Source organism: Megalops cyprinoides, chromosome 24 (genome assembly GCF_013368585.1).
Source record: "Megalops cyprinoides isolate fMegCyp1 chromosome 24, fMegCyp1.pri, whole genome shotgun sequence".
Taxonomy (NCBI): Eukaryota; Metazoa; Chordata; class Actinopteri; order Elopiformes; family Megalopidae; genus Megalops; species Megalops cyprinoides.
This window is the reverse complement of record NC_050606.1, coordinates 20167927-20191191: the sequence shown is the minus strand read 5'-3', so window position 1 is coordinate 20191191 and position 23265 is coordinate 20167927. Positions and strand designations below refer to the sequence as shown.

The window sequence follows — 23265 nt, the reverse complement described above, 5'->3', positions numbered from 1 at the left end:
ACAAACTTTAGAATAATATAATAAAATATATTATAACATAACATAACGTAACATAATATAATATAATAATATAATATATAATGATAAAGGCAGATGCCATGCTTGCAAACTTTGGCAATTAAAAACTATTTTTTCACCACACTATTGTAAAAGTGTGGTGAAATTTTACCTTCCTTTCCTATGCATTAACATAACGACAATCTAGTCAATATCTGAAAGGCAGACAAATTCAGTTGCATAACTAGTGAAATAACACGCCGATGCCGGTGTACCTGTGACTGACTCACGCAAACGGCACAAGATTCCCCCTCGGAGCTGAGCCCGATCGCTCACATTCATATTCATGCTCACCCACACCTTCCACTTTCCCACCACATGAGTCAGAATTACCCTACATTCGTATTAAAGAGCGAGAGAACAGCACGGCCAAGTAGCCACGTCTTTCAGAACTTCATCTTACGTAGCAGCGTGTCCCTAAAGATGCAAACTTGACATTATTTTTACACGTTGATACATGATCACGTCGCAGATGAAAAACGTACTTCTGTTTGTACACTGCAAGCCATTGGGAAGACGTACTGATGTCACTGTAAGGTGACTGCTGTTATCCATAGGGGTTCCTTCGCAGACATCGGGAATCAAGCTGCGAGGGGTGTAAACCTCTGGCTTAACAGCGACACAATACAATAGCAGCATCTAAGCAACAACACAGTATATCGGAATATAGCTACCAATTCTTACAAACTTAAAATGATTGTGTGCTTATTAAAAATTTTGAGTGTCTAAACATTACTTCAATATATGCCACTGAAATAACACTCAACATTCAAAGATAACTGGGACTGTCGCAAGTGCTCTAGTTTTCACCGAACTGCTGCAATAAATATGAATAAAAGTGAATAAATAAATAATGGTACGGATCAATTCTCAGATGCAGTACTGACAGAGCTGTATCTTTGTTTTTTTGTTGACGCAGTGATATGAATCAATGTATTGTCACACCCTTACAAGCCAAAGCACTGTTCAGCTTCTGTTGATACACTCCACACACTTCTGTGTCTCGCATCTCTCAGGCAGGGTCTGCCTCACAAACTGGACTACACTGCAATAGCAGAGAGGAGGCTATTACATAACACACACACACATGCACACTCGCATATACACGTACACACACACACACTAGCATGCACACGCTTTGTATTTCATACACTTATCGGTTTCGGTGCGTTATAAACGGCCCATTTTCTGCAAAGAAATAACGCTGAAATGTTTTACGCTAGTTTGAACAGACAGTAGATTAATTCTCTTACAGAGAGAGGCAATGAGTAGCAGATGGTACCTACTGACCACAAGCTTTAGACCTTGAACAGAGAACAATGAGAATAAAAACCTGCTTAAATTACAGCAGGACCAAAACAATGACAATGGAGGCTGTATTCAATATAAGTGCAATGTGCTTTGGATTCAGCTTCAAGCAGCCGGCACAACAAATGTTATGAGTGTTGTTGATTCTTTCATGTTTTCTGTTCTTCTCCTGCTGGTAATATTGTCAGAAAAATTGCAATGAGATGATGTTGAACACAGCAAAATGCCTTTGTGCCTCCTTCTGCTTGCAGTGCCATGTTTAAAATTGGGCCCATAAAGCCTTACGCAAATGTTACAAAACCATTTTATTGTGCAAAAAGCTAGCTAAACTAATTTCTAGTAAAGCAGTATTATGGGCTTTGATCAGATTAATGTAACCTTAAATATTTATTGAAAAAAAACTACAACAAAAATAAACCAATCCTAGCATGCACTCAGATTGAATTGGTTACAGCTGCGTCATGTAACAGACACAAGCATTAAAAAAGGAAACACAAGCTGTTGGGATAGAAGTCCTGATGTTTAACCTGCGGCTTCTCGGTTGCTGCGGAAACTGTAGGACTGACAAGATGACATTGCCATGACAACGCTCGACCACTGACTACCGTATGCAGGGTGGAGGGCACTGCGCGGCTTGGCCTGCGTAGGGATTAGGCGAGCCTCCACGGATAATGGGAGGAACAGGAGGGGGGTTTACCGCTGCGCGCTGAAAGCAAGATTTCAGGAACCTGAGGCCCGACCCCCTCCACCAGCTCAGCTACAGTACACTTCCTGCGGCGAGAGAGAAGGATTTAACTTATCGCTTGTGTGTCTGAATCTGCCCATGACAGAGAGAGAGTGTCCTGGTAACAGGGAGACGACTTGCACAAATTCAGGGGCCACGTCCACCTTCTACCCCTCTTTCATGCACACACACACGTGCACACGCATGCATGCAAACACACATGCACACACACACACACACACACACACACACTCACACACGCGCACACACACGCATGCACGCACGCACACAACCACACACATGGGCACACACACAGGTTTTTTAACAAGGGAAAGTCCACCTTCTGCCCCTTGCCCATACACATACACACATACACACACACACAGACACGCACGCACGCACACACACAACCAGATCTGCCATCAGGCGGACGTGCTCTGAACTTTCCAAATCTGCAAAAAGGATTGACGCTCTTCCAGAAAGTACGGTCGCCATGAACTTCTACTTCAGACGTTAACTGCTGCTGTTAATTCTCTCCTGGCTGCCGTCAAAGAGAAGCCGTGGTGATACACGCACACAGTCAATTTGTCAAACGGCAGAGGAACAGGAGCAGTCCAAAACCTGCGCCGTGGGCACTGAAACACCAGCTCCCACGCACAATCTGTGCAGATTTCTCTCGCTTTGATCCACAGCATCAAAAATGGCTTCCATTCAGCTGATACCTCGTTAAAAAAAAAACGGAACCAGGTGTACTAATTTACAGCACTACATTGTATGTTAGCATACACTAGGCTATTGTGAGCATGCCACGGCTTCACTGGTAAACCAGAGGCACCTTTTCCTCTCCAGCAATGATGATAATCATAGTTTGTTTGACCACGGCCATCATGACAAGATGCATTCAATGAATATTACAGGAGCAACAAGAGGCATAAGAATCAGATCCAATGCAGCCAGTAACACAGAGACTAAGCCTCATGTTGAAACCAGTGCTAAAAGCTAGGAAAGGCCAAAATTCTGAGGACCAAGTCTGAGCACTTCCTCTGGAGGAAGATCCACTAGTGTACGGACCACAGCCTTCCTACTTCATCTTTACACAGCCAACAATGTCCGAAATGCTAGAGATAGAGAAATGCTCTGAAACCGCTGAAAATCTCGCTAACACATTCATGTCAGCAGAGGGAAATACCAAGCGTGTCACTGCTAGAGTGGTACCACGATGATAACACCTCCATTGGGGGTGAGATGAATTATTTGTTGAAACTGTGGAATTTGTGCAAATGTGAAAGTGCACAAATCTTGGACTATGTAGCAAAGCCTTCCTGGTGGAGCGTAAAATGATGACTTTCTCAAAGCTGCAGCTCAAATGAACTCTTTGTCTTGTCTCATTAGGACTGCTGGCTGGTTTAACAGCCATAACGACCGCGGCCCTTTTGAAACGCGGAGGACAGGCGACGGCTTTGACGGGGTTAACACCCAGCTGCTGCTTGCTGATGCGGCGAACCGTTTGTGCCGCTAGGAGTGAGAGACTGGGGACAGCATGGCTACAGGAATGAGCAGCATGGTGCCTGACCTTTTCTGATTCATCTTTTTTTCCCATGGTGCTCTGTTACATAAAGACGCTACAGTATGCTAATTTGAACTGCACAGAAAGACACGTGGATGTGTAAATACATTCAGAGACAGCAATGTGTCATGGGAAGCTAACAAGTGCAGACATGCATTTATATATATATATATATATATATATATATATATATATATATACACACACACACACTCAGTATACATGCGTGTACACAGTTGTGTGTACAATGTGCTCTTTAAGAGCCAATAATTACGGATTGGAGGCAATTGAGAGCTTGGAGAGATGACAGTGTTGTAAATTACAGTGCATTACTTTAACCTCCAGCCAGCAGGGCAATGCCGCTAATAGGATTTTGAAATGAACTCCACTTCCATAGCCTCCAATTAATGGGGCTAAAATGAGCTTAAAGAGGCCAGCACAGTGTCAGTTCATGGACCTCAGGGCGTCACGTGAAACCTGTGGGGAAATGGAGGTGAGACGCTTAATGAGGGCCACTGGAGTTTACTGTCCATTACTGCACGGAACGAGAGGATGCATTGCTGAAAAAAAGGACAAAACAACATGCGCCTGGTGGAAGCCTTAATGTCATTTTAATTTTACCACTATCATTTATTTAGCTCTGGTTAGTAACACACTGTATGCTGAACTCATAAAAATAGAAAGTAAATGTTATTTTGTTTCACAGTGACTCAGAGACTGCTACACTGAAGAACTGATTGAATTGAAGAATTGATTGCTCTGTCCCCTCAAAGGATAGGCAAAGGAATGATTTACAGCCCTATTTCCAGCCATCCTGCCTAATACATCTTTTTCCCAATCCAGTGATTTTCATTAAACAGAAATGCAAGAGAAAATAAATGGTTCACACTACAGCATGTACAGGCATCCGTATGAGGCAGAAACTACACAGTGCTAATCGTTGTGCTCTCCTGACACATAAGCCTACTCCTGCCTACCACTGAAAGCATAAGACGCCAGCTCTCCCATCATACACTGCTTTCAGCTTTAAGAGTATAGCTAGTAGTAGCGGTTGTGATAACTGTAGTACTAAGGGTTATGCAGGTAACAGATTAAGTACAGTAGTAACAGCCTCAGTACTTAGCAGTAGTAGTACTTGGCAATAGCAGTACTACTAGTGGTAATATTTGGTAAAATAGCAATAGAAGCAATAATGGTGGCAGTAACACTAGTACTAGAGGAAATATAGGTAATAGATTACACATAGTAGTTATAGTAGGTGTAACAGTTGTAATAGAAGTACTAGACAAAGTAGTAATACTACTAGCAAGTTTTCACTAGTAGTAAGCATCAGTGGCATTACTGGTAATAACTGGAATACATTAGCATTAGCAGCAGTAGTAACAGTACTAGTAGCTGTAGTACTACAGTAGTGTCTTCTTCTCAGCCTGTCCTAGTTTGTTGTAGCGATCACATCTTACCTTCTTAAAATAGTAAAAATGTTACATCTTTATTTCTTTTTTCACAGTCAGGCTGAGAGGACAGTGGCTACAGACAGGCACGTCAAAAATTCAAAAGGGGTCTCGTCCGGAGTGATCCTGCTCACGGACACAGTGTTATTAATGCCAACCCCAATCAAGCCAGAAACATAGCAGGGGATACTCAAGCCTGCTGGAATTTCATCAGCCTTGAAATAATAACTGTTCCTCTTTTCAGAAAAAGTGGGCATGGTTTGGGCTGCACAATACAGCTTTTCCACGTGGAATAAGGGCACAAATTTTCCTTAAATCCTTAAATTTAAAAATTCCTTGCTTTCAGACACACACACATACACACGTGCAAACGCATAAATACATACACTCATTTACATGCACAGAGCATTTTTCCCACCGTCCTGGTGTCAGCGGTGAAGCTCATGGTGCTGCGTGTCCTGATCTCACCCTGATGCCATTGGCATGCTGCACAAGTAAGTGTCGCTCGTTCTCAGCAACATGTGTTTCATAATGCGCAGCACAGCCACATGAAGATCAATTAGCCATCTAGCGGCGATTTGTCATGATACAGGTCACGGCAGTATCAAAATCCATTAACTACCGAGCTGCTAAGGTGCACCTTTTGAAGTTCCGGACAAGGAATCGGGAGAAGAATTTATGCAATTAACCAATCCTAGCCAAGCTGGTCCCCTCCATGACTATGAAAACCCCACTTAACCACTTCCTCTCTCTGTCAGCTGTTCAATGCATCCCTCCTCCACCCCATTTCCCCCCTTTTCTCCCTGTTTATGATGTCCACATGGGAGGTCAACGACATCGTCCCCTTGCCAGGTCTGACCCCTTTGGTCAACTCCAAATAAGCCAAATAAAGCACCACTACAATCACACCAAATACAACTGTCACAGTTTGATTGTATTGATAACCATATCTACTGAAAATACATCAATAAAGCTAGCACATTATAATCACAAAGAAGAACAATTATCTTTTGTCTATCTTTCCCTCATACATATGTTTTTTTATATCTCTGTGACCACTCCTCTGTGACTGTGGTGCAGCTGTCTCTCACCCGATGGCATTCTTTGGGTGGTCTGTTTCCCAGGGAGTTTTGCATGTCTTCTGGCATGTTCTGAATATTCTCCTGAGAGGTCTCATTAGTATTTGGACAGGAGAAAAGGGGGTAAACGGTGTCCTTAGAAGTAAGGTCACTCAGAAGACACAGTGTCCCTTTGAAAGGTCAGAGAACGCTGCCAGACTTGGGCGTGGGTCAGTTTATGTGCTAGGGCGTGATTACACCCCTGGGTCAGATATAGCTTAATGACTTTGTCAGACGTGAAGCCATATTGAGACACAGACTCAATGTAACTGCAGTGTACTTTGTTCTGAACTTTTGAGTTACACACCCAAGCAGGTGTTACACTGTTCCGGTAGGCAGTGGCTGAAATTAAGTGAAAATGTTATGAAGGGTATGAAAAGATGGAACACCTTGATTAATTCAGTTCTGGAAAGTTATGATTCATTGTGGTTAGACTGACTATGGACATTACTGCAGAAGTACATGCCATATTTCCTATGGCACAACAATGGAAATTCAGTAGATGTTGTATGACATTCCACACAATGTGAATGTATCTGTGGGTGAATTTGGAGGTTGCTGTCGATTAGGGTATAAGGATACTGATCTTTGGCTTGGAGTCCAATTAAGGGAGCGCACCAGGTCATGTGCAGGTTGTCGACCCCCCATTTGGACATTATGACCAAGGAAAAGAAAGGGGATAATGGAGTAGAGGAGGGACGCCACGAACAGCTTACATGAGGTAATTGAGACTCTTAGGTTAGTTGATAGAACTGGTTCATCTACGTTTGGTTAATTGCATGAGGATTGTCTCAAAATTCTCCCAAAACTTCATTTGGAACCATTGATTCAGCACATCATTATTGGCTGAATTGCCGTACAATATGCGCCAAATTATTACAAAACACATTCATAAACATCTGAGCAACTGTTCCCAACTCTTAATGAGGAAATCTACATATTCCCCCCACTGTCTCCTCCCTTGTAGTAACATCTACTTCCTGAGCCATAATGTCACACTTCCTGTAAGAATGTGATAATTGTCATATCAGACAGCTACTGCAAGCATTCCATCCACAATACACTAATGCCTACAAAGTATGAGCGTATAACATATCCCCTGGCGTTTCATTTTTTTCATAATACCCTTACTGCAAAAAGGAACATCACTTTGTTGCATTCTATTGCATGTTGCACATTTTGTTGCTTATGCTCAGAAATAGTTTCTTAACTCTGCGCATAACCGATAATCATATTACTTCATTCAATGCGAGCTGTGCTTTCATCTTATGGCAAGTCACTTTTTTGGGAGTTGCTGACACAAAAGAGGAAAGATTTGCTATTTGCAATATACAGGGGAAGTGCAATGACCATGGCTACAATACCCATCTAGCTTTGGGCAACACTATATTAAAGCCAATGTGTTTCTTCAGAGACAGAGCAGTGTGATGTACTGTACTATTGGCAGACAGCAACTCCCTGCATCATTGAATAGGAAGCGTGGGTACTGTAGGGCTGGAAAACGCCTGACATCACTGACCTGGCCACTGCTGGATGGGAGTGCTCTACACAGCCCCCACCCATAGCCTGCCCACAGCCAATCAATAGCCATCCCTGAGGCCATCTCGCTGTCTGTAATTTGCAGTGAAGTGATGGATATTTTCATCACAATCCTTCCTGCCTGTCTGTTCCACGGTTTGTTTCCTTTTACGGTGCTTCCCATGATTCTCTTAAAGGCCTCCTCCAGAGGTCAGGGAATTTTTTTCCTCAGCTGCCTCTAGGTTTCGAGGTTTTTTGATTCCCTCTGGAGAACCCGCCTTGCCCAGCGCTTTGTGGAACTGCCAGTGTAAAAATGCCTGATGAGAAACAGTAACTGATTGATTGATGATTGACTGAGTGAAGGTCATCATGCACACTTTCCCTTTTACATTTTTTATTACAGTTTTTACAGTTTATGCAGTTTTTTGCTTCCCTTTTGATGGAAAACACCATAATAGCCAAATACACAACAGAGGATTACAATATTAGGCAGTGCGACACCACCTAGCCGACTAAGATACTGAGTAATTAATATTTGTTTCCTTAATAGGTCAGACAGGCCTGCATGTTGTTGTCATCAGCCATTTAAAAACAATATGTAGTAAGCAGACACTGCAATTGCATCAGCTGATCTAATTTTAGATTTCATATTCCAACAGAGCCAGGAATGCCACACAAGATGAATTATATCTGTCTGTGGTTCAAGGCCTCACACTTCTTCTGCAGCGGAATAAACCAGCCTTCTAATGTTCAACCTCAACACAAATCACTGCGTTGAAAAAAACAAAACAAAACAACAAAATGATATTCATACTTTTACGTCTTTACGCTTGCGCCATTAATGCTACATTTGTTGTCAGTGACTTTGATGTAATTAGCGTATAAATTTAGCGGTGGAAAGCCAAGGCCTTCCCATCTCAGTAAGTCATGTCGTCGTCTCTCCTGTAAGGCTCATCTGCTGAAAGCTCAGTAGCTGTTTTGCCCAGTCACCCATTTAATAGCATGCGTCAGTTTTTTTTTTTTTTCACGTATGACTCTACACACGTGGATACATATGTACGCCTCCATCTGTCTGTCCTCTGTGTCACGTTCTGAGCTCATGCCCCCCCTCCCTGCCCCCCCCCCCCTTCACTGGATTGGCGCGTTTAAACGCGTGGCGGGGGAAGGGAATGTGGAGCGCACCCCACAGCGGGGGGCAGCAGGTGATAAACAACGTCCCCGACCGGGCTGAGCGCTGGGGCAGATGACGGTGCTTCTGCATCAGCTGCTGTGGGGCGGTGCTCCTTCCTGCTGCCGATAAGCCAGCCCGTACCTCTCCTTATTTAGTCAGACAGCCGCGGTGACACGCACCGGAGCCTGGGGGCGGCTTCACACGAAAACGCCGCCTACGCTGAGGGGGGCGGGCCCTGCCTCTCTCGTTCTGGACGCTGGGTTTAAATCCAACAAGTTGCACTAGAGAGGGCTGGGGGAACGGGACAAGTGGGGGGGGGGGGGGGGTTTTACAGCACGCTCAGGGGTTCCACAGAAGCTGTCAGACTGAGAAGAAAGTGGCTATAGACGGCCAGATCAAAAGACCAAAAAGGGACTCGTCCAGAGTGATCCTGTCCACGGGCAAAGTGTTCTCAGCAGAAGCCCTAATCCTAACCCTGACCCTCACCTCAGTCCCAACCCTGACCCTATTTCTCAGCACAGACCTTCTAATTCAAAATAATTCAAATCCCAAGGGTCAGTTTTTTAAGACTTATTTGAATTATGAGAAAAATGATCAAAATCATGAGCTGAAGATGTGACACAAACTCACCACTATGATCTAGACAAATTACCCTGAACACAGTGAGTATCATGATACTCACTTGCCAAAGTTTATCAATTGATAATTGACAACTTCTGATGAATCTGCTGAAGCTGATGCTTCTCACATAAAAAGGGTTTTGTCTAAAAATAGAGTCATGGAAGCGTTGAGAAATACTTATTACAATACTTATTACAAATAAGCAAACCAGGTTCAGACTGGCTAAACAGGTATATGTACAAGCGATCAAACGGTTTAAATGATGATTAAAAAGATTTAAAAAATCATGAAGTAAAACAAACACAACCCTCTGGTCTTGCACCCCTTCTCATAGCCCTCCTCTCAGTGATATAACCTGGTGGGTTTGGCTGATCAATGAAGTGGTTAATCAATCATCCGATGCCTGTCAAGCCACACACACACACACACACACACACACACAGTATACACACATTCCCATGCTTCCTAACTGACTAACCTCATTTTCTAGGTTTATAAACCTTTGAAACAGAGTCCCGAACACACACAAACACTGCATCTTCACATTCCACAATAGGCTTAGGTTTATGACTATACCTGTCAATATTAGTATTGGGCACTGGGCAGTATTGGGTATTAATCTAATCTCACTCCAACTCCAACTCCAACCCTAACCTGAACTCTAAATCCAACCAAACCCTGACCCTAACTGAATCTGTGGAGAACTAGAGGGACCACGCACCCACGGACTGGGACACTTGGATGAGCTGTCTTTTTGGACAGATTAGCCTCTGGTCTCTACATCAGGCACCCATTGTTCATTTTTGCTCACTCTGGCGAGAGGTGGCAGAAAATCCAACGCTGTGCCAAAAACTGCTCTCTCGTTCTTTCCCCATCCTAAATCAGCGATCACCAGCCAGAAACTCCCCTCTCATTCCTTTCAGCAGTGGGGGCTGCGTGCGGAACTGTGGGAGTATGATACCCAGCTCCCTGAAATCCCTGCCGGGAACTTCTAACTTTGCTGCATAACAGCCGGATCTTCAAAGGAAGTTAAAAAAAGATGAAAAGCATGCAAAAAGCGGAGAGCTCAGAGCTACACGCCTCTTTGACTACGCCGCACGCCGGCCGCAACCCTGCTTTCCGTGAGTGATCATTAACATTCATGCTACGTCGCGAGCCGTTGAGTGTATACATTTACACTTTGTCGCGTAGCAGATGCTTTTATCCACGGTCACTAACAAAATAAGAGCATACAGTGCATCTAACAAAGTCACAGACAAACAAAGGGGCACACAGGACACCCCGACCGCGGCAGGACACGCGCCAGCCCCTTGCGAAGTGCTGCGCTAACTGGTGCTATTGTAAATACACAATCGGGGTGAAGCTGCCAAGCTTGCACCACCAAAAGATTCTATCTCTTTGTTTCGGCCATTGAGATTTATGTTGCATCAGAGCCTTCAACAGCCACCAGGCTTTTGCTTCTAATGCTTCTATGTATGTAAAATGAATTTTTGCAGCAAGCTTTTTCTAGTGATAGAAGGGGGAGAGGTCTGAGTTTGAAGAACCAAGCTCAGGACAGCTCCACATTTGTACACACCTGCTAGTGTCATCATTCTATTAAGCTGTATTTAAACAAATTTAAATTTAAATTTACAAAATACTTTTGTAAGTCGCTTTGGATAAAAGCGTCTGCTAAATAAATAAATGTAAATGTAAACGTAAATGTAAATTTGAACTGGTAATATTATTAGTTTCAATGTTGCCACTGAAGAGCACCAGATTCTATTGCTGTTGTGCGGCAGAAACACGCATTTCCACAGTTTTGTTCCACCAGAGTACGAAACCCAAGATACTTGTGCACACTGCCTTTCACTGCCGCAAGCATTTCAATCTGTACTCATAATAATGCCCAGCCTAGCTCCAGGTTTCCTTTCAACAGCACGAACACCTTGATAATGCATGAGTACACAGAATTCAAAGCACGGCCAGTTTCAGCATGAAACTGGAAACGCCCCCTTAAGTGTCATTGCTTGATTTGATGAGAAATCAGATTTGATTGCTTACTGGAAATGTGTGCCAGGCCCTGCCCACTTCCTCCCCCCCCCCTCTTTTTATCCAAATGGAGGAGTCTGTGTTGCTACGCATTAGCTTGCCTCCCGGCGTGTCCCCACATGACCTGGTGCTAATGTTATGCTTCCCCGCAGAGAAAAGCCGGTGTGTCATTTCACCGTTTTAAGATTCATTTTTTTAATTCCCTGGGGGAAGCGTTGGCATTACCTTTTGGCATTCAATTGGCAGTTAATTGCGAAGGCATTAAGCAACATGTATCTGTAACTAGGGGGAGGATATTTGTATAAGGTGTGCTGGCAGATCGTAGCAAGGCTATGAGGTGAGGCAGGATAAAGCTGACTCATTCATCTTTCCAATTGACTTATTGACAAAATACTTAAGCCCAGCTGTGACAGCGTTCTGGTTAGTTTGAGGGCAATTTTCGCTTATTAAGAGCTGTGCCCTGAACATAGTGGGTTTTGCATGACGCAGTATCTTTAAGATGCGGTTTAGAATTTTTGCTGCAGAACAGGTTAATTACCTGGTGTTATTTTATCTGGCAGAAAAGCTACAAATCTGAATTCACTGGCCTCACTCACACACATGCACACATATGCACACATACACACACACACAAACACACATATGCATGTGCAAAAACACACACACACACACACACACACGGATGAATACAGATTCACAAGTACGGACACATATGTGCACACACAAGAGCAGACATGCATTCATGCACACACACAAACATGTGCACACACACACACACTCACACACACGCATGCACACACACGCGCACACACACACACACACACACACACACACACACACACACGGATGAACACAGATTCACAAGTATGGACACATAGGTGCACACACAAGAGCAGACATGCACTCATACACACACACACACATGCACACACGCGCACACACACACACACACACACACACACACACACACACACACACGGATGAATGCAGATTCACAAGTACAGCCAGAGTCACAAGTATGGACACGTGTGCACACACAAGAGCAGACATGCACTCATGCACACACACATATGTGAACAGGCACATGCACACACACACAAGCATGTGCACACACACACTCACACACACACACACACACACACACACACACACATACACACACACACACACACACACACAAACACACACACAAACAGGCGCTCACATGAAAGCACGCACAAACAAACCCATCTCCCAACTCCGCCTCTCCTATGCGCATTTCCTGAGAAATTCAAGCGAATAAAACATTTCCTCCTAAACACCCGTTGGCCGTTTGTGCTCTCTGCCCCCCCCGTGCACACTCCACACGTCATGTTGCCACGGCATCGATCCTTTGATCCGCGCGAGGCTGGCGGGCCCGGGGGGCACTCGCAGGCTCCTGTCTGCTCCGGCTCTCTGACGTGGGCCAGATGACGTGCCACGTGCAGCCTACTACACACTGCCATTCAGCCCAGCTCATTCAATCAGTCACCGAGGGCCGCTGCGAGCTCAGCACTTCCAGCACAGACACTCTATATATTGACCAGATAGTCAGCTCTGCACGCTTCACATTCTCCCTCGGCCACTGCTGAAGCTGTAGCTGTTGTGGTTTCCTGGCTCTATACAAATATTCTTGAAAAGGAACACGGTGTAAAATACAAAATGCCTAGTTAAAGAAAGCACTGGAACTTCCTGTTATCAACTGGAATCTGTAAGACATGGAAAAAGGAAGGATGGAGGAAGTGCAAGAGCTGAATATCTGGTCAGAATATAGAATATCTGTGCTTTCCCTGTCAGTCAGAGGGAACCAGCTCCTTTGAATTTCCATTCTTTAACTCTGCCAGGCTGTAGTGATGTACCTGCATTCACAAATAGGGGGGTATTCACTTACCCTCTTGGACCTGTTTGGTGAATCTGTACTTCAAGTGACTCAACCGCTATCAACAGAGACAAATCGCTCCCACACGATGAAGCTATTTAACCGTTATTTAGCAACGTCACAAGTATTTAATGCATGGACCTACATAGTTTTACACACTTCATCATCCGAGAGAGTAGCATGACACACATAACTATTCTGCATGACTGCCCAGGTTGCAGCATAATTAAAATGACTAAGCTGGGAGCTGAATGTCACATGTAAAGTTCAGGGTATGATGGTTGTATAAGTGCACCTTTTAATGTGAGTATCTAAGAGCAGAAGCTTACGCACCTCAAATTAATCTCACATCATTGTAAAACTCTTCATGTTCTGCTGATTACCATTACACCACAAAAAACGCCACTTCCATATCATACAGGGCTTTGAATCTGCTTCTTCCAAACATCTTTTAGTGCCACTGTCCTTGAATCTGCTTCTTCCAAACATCTGTTAGTGCCGCTTTCCTTGAATCTGCTTCTACCAAACATCTGTTAGTGCTGCTGTCTTTGAATCAGCTGCCACCAAACATCTGTTAGCACTGCTGTCCTCTCAGGTCTCGCCCCCCCTCTCCTCACACAATGAAACAGATAGACCGGAAATGTTCAAACCACCCGATAATCGCTGCCAATCCTTTCACAGTGGACCACATTATGATTTTCACTATTGCAAAAAACCCATTTCAGCTTTATCTCATGAGTTCACGCATGAGGGCCATTACAGTATTAAAATGATATTGAAGCAGGGCCGCTCTCCTCTGCCAGGCCGGGAAGCTGAGGGTGGATAATCTCTGTCACTGTGCCTCTAATGGTTCCCAAAATCCAAATCCAACACGTGTGAGTACCGTGTGTGGGCGCCAAGAGAGGTCAACGGCAATGGCCTGACAGTGGCCGATTTTTTGTACAGGTAAGGTCAGCTCTTCTTTCTCTTTATGTATCTGTGAATGCACATCACACGCACACCCGTACAGAACATGTAGTCCATTGCTACACTCCCTGCCACGGTGCTTTGTTCTGAAAGGCAGTGCTTGACTCTGATAGGCGAGCTGAAGCAAGTGCTGCTGTTTTCATTGCTTGCATAAACGTAGCGGAAATGAATTCCAACCAACGATCTTCCTGGAAGAAAGCCCTAGACATGGCGAAAAAGTGATAATGACATCAAGTTCAATCAAATTAATATCTATGTACCTGTACCTTCATGTACTTGGTTTTTAGATACTAAATTCTAAATGTTGATGCCAAACAAATATCACTATGTCTATAACTATACTTGTATCTATATCTATATCAATCTATCTATATACATCCATATATAAAGCCTGTGTTGTCTAACTGGTCTGGCCTTACTCTTACTGTTCTTCCTGATGCTCTTTGCTGTCCGGTCTGACTCTTTATTAAAAGGTAATGCCCAGCCTGTCTCTGCAGGGCAATGGAGCAGCTCCTGGCGGAGGAGAACGCATCAGCAGGTACAGTGACCTCTGACCCCCTACCCCTGCATCCTGGGCCACCACCACAGGTATGACGGGGTCCTGGGCTAACTGTAGCCAGGTGGGGTCAAATGGGACGGGAGGACAGGTGCCGCCCCCATGGGGACCATGGCAGGAGAGGACAGGGGCACGGGTGCAGAGCTAGGGTTCTCCTTTCAGCGGTAATCACGCCCGGCAGGTCGGATTGAACCCTGCAATCCCGAGCCAGAGACGGGGGGGGGGATAACCACGGATTTGCCCAGCTTTTACGGAATTACGAGTGCATTCAGGGTTTACTATATGTGAATATACTGAACACACACATTATCTGAATCCAGACTTCTGGAGATAGGAGGTGGGTGTGTTATCTCACGGCATGGTAAGCAAGCTCAGCTTTAACACGACACTGCAGAAACACACTTCTACAAAGCAGCTAAGAAGTGGCATTCAGAATGTTAAAACAGCTAGACCTCCTCCCAGCTACGACCGTTTCTGTTTCAATATCACTGTGTGTAAAAAGATCCGTAGGAGAAGAAAGGGTCATGTTTGTGTTTCAGACCTATTGGACTTTCCTCAGAACATGTGGGTCTATGGCCCTACTGAAAGGTGTTACATGGTGCTCAGAGTTATTTTACAAGTGGTTCATTTATCTGAACCAACATAAATCCCTCCCACATCAACCCACACACACCCACACGCACGCAGACACACACACACATACACACACGCACACACATGTGTAGTCTCTGACTGGATAATACTGGAATTACTGATAATATAGTTATGTCATTTCTGTACGATCCCGCCTTCGGCCTTATCATTTTTTAGTGTACTGTGGCGCTCTTGTAACATGTAAGATTGAGCCGTGTTGTATGAATGACCCCTCCGCAAGATAAATCTAAAAACAGCCACAAAAATAAGGTCACAGTGCGGGCCAGATGGCCCGCCCTCTTCAAAATGAAACATCGATTATAATGGTAAACGGACAAGCGCCTCTGTAAATGCAACTGTTTGATCTCCTGTGAACAGAACTCGACAGGCACAAGGCGAGGCGAGGCGAGGAACCGCGTCGCGCGATTCGCCGATTGCTACAAAACAAGCGTCGTGTTACACACCCTCCCATTGTCCAGCACGATCAATCTCCCGGCGACGGGGAGAAAACACCCGTGCCGCGTTGCTATGGCAACCAGAAGCAATGCACCATCATCACTGCGCGCACACCGGGAACATTATGCAACAGAGAGGCCTTTTTATCTGTCTAAAAGCCCGGAGTGAGACTGACTGGGCCAAGCATTACTTTTGTCCTGCTACCCCACAGCTAACTTTTATGAAAAAAAGATGCCACCTTAAATGCTCCACACTCTCGTGCCGGAGGAGCACATAGCTAGCCAAAGCCTTACCACAGCATTCTGAACAGGCCGGTCCTTTCAGACAACCTAGAACAGCTGATTCCACATGCTAGGCAGAACCCTCTGCAGAGAGCTTTTGGTATTTCGCCAATTTTTGCAGGCCTTTATTGACCAGGTGATGTAAGGTCTGATAGACTGTTCTCGCTCCCAGCACTGGGCCCTACACTGTGTATCCTGATTTTCATTCAAACTTCAGTTGGTTTGAGTGACACAATGCCGGGTCACTCTGATCAATATCTACAGAGCCACTATGATGAAGGAGCGAGTCGATGAAGTCTCTCCTGCAGTGCAAAACCATTCAAAAACAGCTCCAATCAGGTGCAAACAACCCTGCCTACATTCGTCCGGCCTGGATCAGAGATTGGACAGCCGCTGTCCCAGGGAGGCCGCTGGGTCTGCTGTAAGTGGCCGCATTGGGTGCCCATCAAACTGGACTCGTGATTAACTGAAGCTGTCAATCGGGCAGGCGGTCACGTCACCCAGCGTTGCGGGCCTACACAGAGCTATCTGAAACGAACCGAGTCGCGCAGGTGCGCAGGGGGTGGGGAGGCCGGCCCTTACCTGGACGCAGCGATCTCCACCTTCGTCCGGGCGATGGCAGCAGCCCGAACGGCGCCCTCCACGGCGCGATCCACCTTCTCTTTGGTTTTGCTGCTCTTGAGCGGGATGAGCTGCTTGCGGACGCCGCGCACCAGCACGTTGTTCTTGTACTTGCCCTCCTCGCGCGTGCCGTCGGGGAAGAGCGTGCAGCCGTAGCCGTGCCGCTTGTTGTTGGTCCACTCGCCCTCATACTTCATGCCGTTGGAGCGCTCGCTGACGCCGAAGCCGTGCCGCTTGTCGTTCTTCCACTCGCCCATGTAGGACTCGGTGGTGGTGGCGTCCACGTGGTCCTCGGCCGGCGGGAAGTCGTCCGGCACGTCGCCGTCGCCGAGGCTGATGGTGGAGTTGGCGTCGCTGGAGCTGATGCGGCTCATGGTGGCGTCGCTGCGCGCCGAGCTGCGCTTGCTGGAGATGGACGAGCGCGACTCGGACTTGCGCAGCTGCCGGAGGCTGCCGAAGAGCGAGCCGCGGCGGAAGAGGCCCTTCTTCTTGCCGCCGCCGGCGCCGCCGCTGCCGCCTCCGCCCACCTCGCTGTCGCTGTGGAAGTTGAGGACGAAGCCGCCGCGCGTGCCCGCCGCCGGGCTGTCTGCCGTCACGTCCGGCAGGACGGTGCCGTTGCTCTGCTCACTGCGCAGCGACGCCAGCGATGTCCGGAGCGGCGAGCGGATCACCGTCGCCATGCCGTACGGCACGCTCTGCCGCACGCCGTAGCCGTGCCGCATGCCGCCCAGCCACTGGCCCTGGTACGTACCTTTCGGGATGACAGAGATGTGTCAGCTTCCCCGGGGGGAGGGCGTCAATCAATCAATCAACCACCCAATCGATTAATCAATCGATCAATCAATCAATCAGTCAACCAATCAATCAGTCAATTGATCAATGAACTGATTAATTACAAAGGAATTCTGGGACATGCCATCTGGGTTACCATGCTGTTATAAGAGCACACAGAGTACACAGAGATCATTCATGCAGGCAGTACAGAGAACCAAAAAGGCGCCTCCTTCTCTGCTCCCTAGCTCCCCACTGATCCCAGATCAGTGCTTGACGAGCAGGCTCCTACCATGATGTTGCAAGCACTGACCCAAGATCAGCAACGATACAGGTGGCAGAGGATGAGGGAGGACGGACAGATCAAGACGCTGCCTGCATTTGATTCGTACCGTGCGTCTGACTGAAGAGCGGATCCGCATTTGCATGAAATATCCAGCTCCCTGTCTGCACAGGGGAAGTGTAATTAAACCGCACCCTCCCCGCCGGGACCGCAGAGCCCGCACCCTCGGTGAGCTGAGAGAATACCCAGCCAAATTAAATCGGGCCGTCTGTGATGTCTGCGGAGAGCGCCGTGCTAATTCTCTCGCCAGTGGGAGACACACTCGAACGGGAGCGATCAAAGGTCGCCAGGCCTCTCGGAGAGACATGCAAAACAAACATATCGAAACAATAACACATCACATAACACATGAATGCTCCCCCAGACGCTCTATCCTTTCACTTCCTTTATGTGACTGTTGATGCTGCTGGTATGTGGTGGCAACCTGGCGCAACAATAATGGTGTTTATAATCCAGAGGTTGCAGGTTTGATTCCCAAACTGCTATTTTTCTCCTCAGTAAAGCACTTAACCTACATTTCTTCACTAAATATTCAGCTCTTTAAAGGGGCATGTAAAAGTAAAAGCATTGATAGTTGCCTAGTAATAAATCATTAGGAGGCATGACAGTGCATCTTGATCTGTTCTCCTACGTTTCATACATACGACCATCCCAGCATGATCTGCCATGATGTTCTGTGGCATTGGATGGTTTCTCTGCCCGTTAAAAAAATGGTGTTTCTCGCCAATCTTCTGAAAGCGACTGCGGAGAAACCAGCAGCAGTGCAGCACTGAGGATCCAGGAACGTTGCCATACAACTGAAACCCGGGCAGCGCTCCAAATAGCATACTTGGTAGTATGTACTTCCAAGAATACTGCTGGGCACCCAAGTGGGTGTGCAGCCTGCAGGAAAATGACTGATGGGACCTGCTTTGCCTCGTCCTGATGTGAGAAGGCCATCAACACCTTCCGCAGCGTTTCTAGCCACGTTTATCGACGAGGCAAAATGCATGTTGACAGACAACAGATTTAACTAACAAATTCCAGCTAATGTTGCTTTCTCCTTTGTATGAATTTACATGAGTAAATTTTGTATTGTTATTTATTTAACCTTTATTTTACCAGGTAGGGTCAACTACAGACAAATTCTCTTTCACAATGGCAACCTGGAAGTGGGATTTGTTTGAGGAAGGAATTATTTAGTCAGTAAATCAGGGAGAATATTAGATGGCTGGGCTGAAAGAGCCTGATTGGGAATTTTTGCCAGGACACCTGGGAACCCCTTACTCTTTGCAGCAAGTTCCACGGCATCGCTAATGACCACAGAGAGTCAAATCTCATACTTGAAATACAAGAATAGACAAAGTATGCTTTGATGCATCCACAAGGACACCAGAGCTGATGTGGGGAATTTTGACACATACTTGATCTCTCCTACTTGACTTTTGAAGCTGCACTCAATATAAGGGCCACAAACTTTGGTACTTCTACGCGGACAAGCTTATACCCAAGTATTTGATTTGGAGCACAGCCTAATATAGCGGACTGTAGTGGTGACATCCCCGCAATGTCCTCAGTTAGAACGCCCTCGTGCAGAGCGCTACAGCACTGAGGGAAATGTGCTTGGACCCCAGAGGTTGCAGGCTTGAGTCCAAGATGACACACTGCTTCAGTACCCTCAAGCAAGCAGGTCGACATGAACCACTTCTGAAAGTAGTCAGCTGCATAAATGGATAATACCAGATGGAAAAAAGGATTCCATTTTGCATGTTTTCCAAGACCAGGGCATGTTCTAAGCAACTAACAAAGAAATAAATATTTTACACGATAAAATATTTTATAGATACAGTTGAAAGACCAAGAACAGACTGTTCCAATGGGTGGCCTGGCTTCCGAAGGTGATGTTGTTAAATTCAGCTGTATAAAAGAGTTTAGGCTGCCTTGTAACACGCAAATTGGACTGCAGACATGCGGCTACCCAAGTGAGAGCAGTAGTCATGAGAAGAACATGTAACGTGCCGTGCACAAGCCATAACGTACACATCATTCACCACAAAAACATTCTGATTGACAAAGACAAATCAATGGAATCATTAAAACATCCATTTGATGGTGCAGAACTGAGTATCATCAATTATAGACAGAGCTAGGTATTTTTTATTAAGTGGGAGAATAAAATAGAATTAACTTGAACAGGAGGGGTTTTTGTGTGGAAATGAGTTTGCTGCTTACTCAGGGGTATTGTTTCCTGGGTCTTCAGCACATTGTGGGCCCAGGCTAACTTTAATAAAAGCTTATGTAATAAGGTCTTTTGCAATTATAGACTGCAAAATAAACATTTTAAGATTTTTTATATTCTAGGCATGATGAAAGAAGTCATAATTGCATTATCTTTTTATTATTGTCTAGTACTAGTATAATAACCACGAACATGACTTCGCAAATAGTATCGGCCCACCATAACTCACTCAATTAAATGCCTATATTTCGTAATACCATCTTTCAAGTTTTGTCATTTAATACGTGAAATGTAAGTTATGACTGTGCGCAAATGAATGCTCGCCTGTACTCTTGTATATGACTTTTATTAGATTAATTTTTATTACTTATGCCCACATAAATCTCACAACAGCAGTGACAGTATCGGCGGAATGCACGGAAAATTGCGTCCCGGAAAACGTGCTGACTAGTGAAATTTATAAGCAGATACATAGGAATATTAAGTGTCCCTTTGTTATTACATATGTAATTACTATATAACTAGTTATGTGAACACTTGTCCTCATCCACACACTCACTCAAAATGGGACGAAACCATTAGCTAGTTTTCTTACTTTGTAGGAGGTTATTTTCCGGCAAAATAAACACAACGAATGCATGAAAATAGCATTCGTATTATGCCGTTGCCAGAGAAAAATTAATTTTAAAAAATCATATTAATGTTTTTGTTTGTTTAAAGCAGGGAATTATCCACAATCTTCTTTAACCATAGATTCAGCAATGGCAATAGTAAAAAATACTTATAAAATAATTATATTAACCGTTTCTTACAACTATGACTACTGTGTCAAAGCAAGTATGCGGCTAACTGGACTGCAACCCAACTACATAGCCTACCCAAAGGTACGCGTTTGAGGAGCGCTACTTATGTGTGGGTTTACTATAGTGTCCGCTTGTTAGCAAAGCTTCTGAACATTCCTTACAAAACATCCGTCTGTATCGGTGTAATAAACAACTGAATATCAACAGTTTTCTGTTGGGTGCATTAAAAAGTGACTAGATAATTGTTACAGGTGGCTATTATTAGTCATGACCTCTACGAGAGAGCTTCGCGCTGACCTGACCGAGCCAAAGCCATAAGTCAATAACGTGCAGTGCCACTGCACTGCCTCATTAAAATGGCAGCAGAAGCCTGGGATATTATGTCATAAGTACGAAAATCAATTCTGTATACCGTAGCCCGTCTGTCCAGGGCGAAGAGTTAAACAGAATTTGGTACTTTTCCCCAGTCAGCGTAGTGCACACAAGGAATATCTGACAGACAAGATTAACCACCGAAATGGCTATGCACAAAGATGTAATAATTACGAAAAGATGGCCAGCTGGTCATTTAAACAGCCGTGAAATGCTTTGGTAGACACGGAAAAAGTTAGGTAATATTCCAATGCACGCATAATCAGATTATTACGCACGCATAATAATGTTGGACAAGTCTTGTGGCATCAACAAGTGCCTGTGGTTGAAACAAATAATTAGGTATTTAATACACAAATAGTTCTGCAGTATCCTATCTTGATGTCTATATAACAATAGTTTGCTAAATTCTTTATCCCCAGAAGCGTTCGGTGTACTTTGGCTTCTTGTTGCTTGCTAGTAAGCTACTAGCTACGATGTTGTTCCACCAATGTGATGATAGCAAGCAAGGTAGTCTACATGGCAACTGGTGAAAATGGCACACACACAAACCACCGGACATGAAAAGATTAGCCTGCTAGCTAACGGAAATAAATTCTTACCCCCGTCACCGTATGTTTCAACCCCATATCCATCCTGGAGACCATTACTCCACGTGCCATCGTATCTCGCAGGTGTGTTGAGGCACTGACGTACCCCGTACCGTCCCTTAAATCCGTGACTCCACTCTCCACGGTAGATCCACTTTCCCTTTGATTCTACGCCAAGCCCGTGCCGCTTCCCCTGCGCCCAGTACCCCTTGTACGTGTTCCCGCTGGGCCAGGTGTACACCCCGACTACCTCAAAGCCATTGGACCAGGACCCGGAGTATTCGCCCTGGCCCTTGGGTCCGGTACATATCCCGTGTCCGTGGGCTTTCCCGTCCTCCCAACCTCCGCAGTAAGTGCCGCCATCGTCGAAGTCGAACCGTCCGCCCGTCATTCAGAAAAGGGGTTGCAATTAAACCGAATCGCGGCGCTGGCTCGATGTTATATTTCCCCAAGGGGTCCACCAGGAACGAGGATGGGAAAAAAAAAATAATAAAACGGGTACACCGAAGAACGAATCGGGAAAACGGGATGATGGCTGCGCTGTGCTATGGTTTCAGATCGGGGTGCAGGGGAGTACGCATTTGTGCATGTTCGTGGCGAGGCAGTTACGGGAACGGAGGGTAACGAACAGCTACCGGAGCCGCACGGTGCTACTGGCGCTATCTCTAATGTGCCTGGCGACTCCCCCCTCTCGCAGCACGGGGAGGGAGAGAGAGAAGCGGAGTCAGTCCCCAGCTAGGAAAGACAGCCAACTCTTGACGTCAGAGCCATAGCACCTCCCAGACGCTCTTCTTAGCCAATTAGGAAGCCACAGTATCAATCATTTGGGAGCACCCTGCAATATTGGACTATATTTATATCGCTAAATTCAATGAAAATCGTATTTTGCTCACACGACTTTGCATTGTTGACGGCTAATGAAAGAAGAAAAATAGCACAATGGCATAATCATTGTTGTGGAAACAGCGCTGCATCTAACCTTAAATGTTGATCTTTGTCTAAAATAAACCGTAGGTTATTATCTACGGCATCATTTTGGTGGATGAGAACATCATTCGTTTCAAAAGCAAACGCGCTGCCCTCAGTTTTTAATGGGGATATTCAGCAAGCATCCCGTTTTTGAGACTCAAGAGGAAACTGTTTGAGTAACAACAAAGTGACATTTAATTTGAAAGTTTAGCCTAAAAGTTAC

At 45.4% G+C, this 23265-nt stretch overlaps 1 protein-coding gene across 1 annotated transcript in view; it reads right to left on the bottom strand.

Annotated features, from left to right (window-relative positions):
* LOC118771150 (junctophilin-1-like) overlaps nucleotides 1-22820 on the bottom strand; it is a 37852-nt gene extending 15032 nt beyond the window's left edge. The window contains exons 1-2 of the mRNA XM_036519045.1: nucleotides 22086-22820; nucleotides 16938-17727 (exon numbers count right to left, since the gene is read on the bottom strand). Coding sequence (XP_036374938.1) covers nucleotides 16938-17727; nucleotides 22086-22464 — 1169 coding nt within the window. The 5' untranslated portion in view covers nucleotides 22465-22820. The remainder of the gene's footprint in view (nucleotides 1-16937; nucleotides 17728-22085) is intronic.
* Nucleotides 22821-23265: the final 445 nt, after the last annotated feature.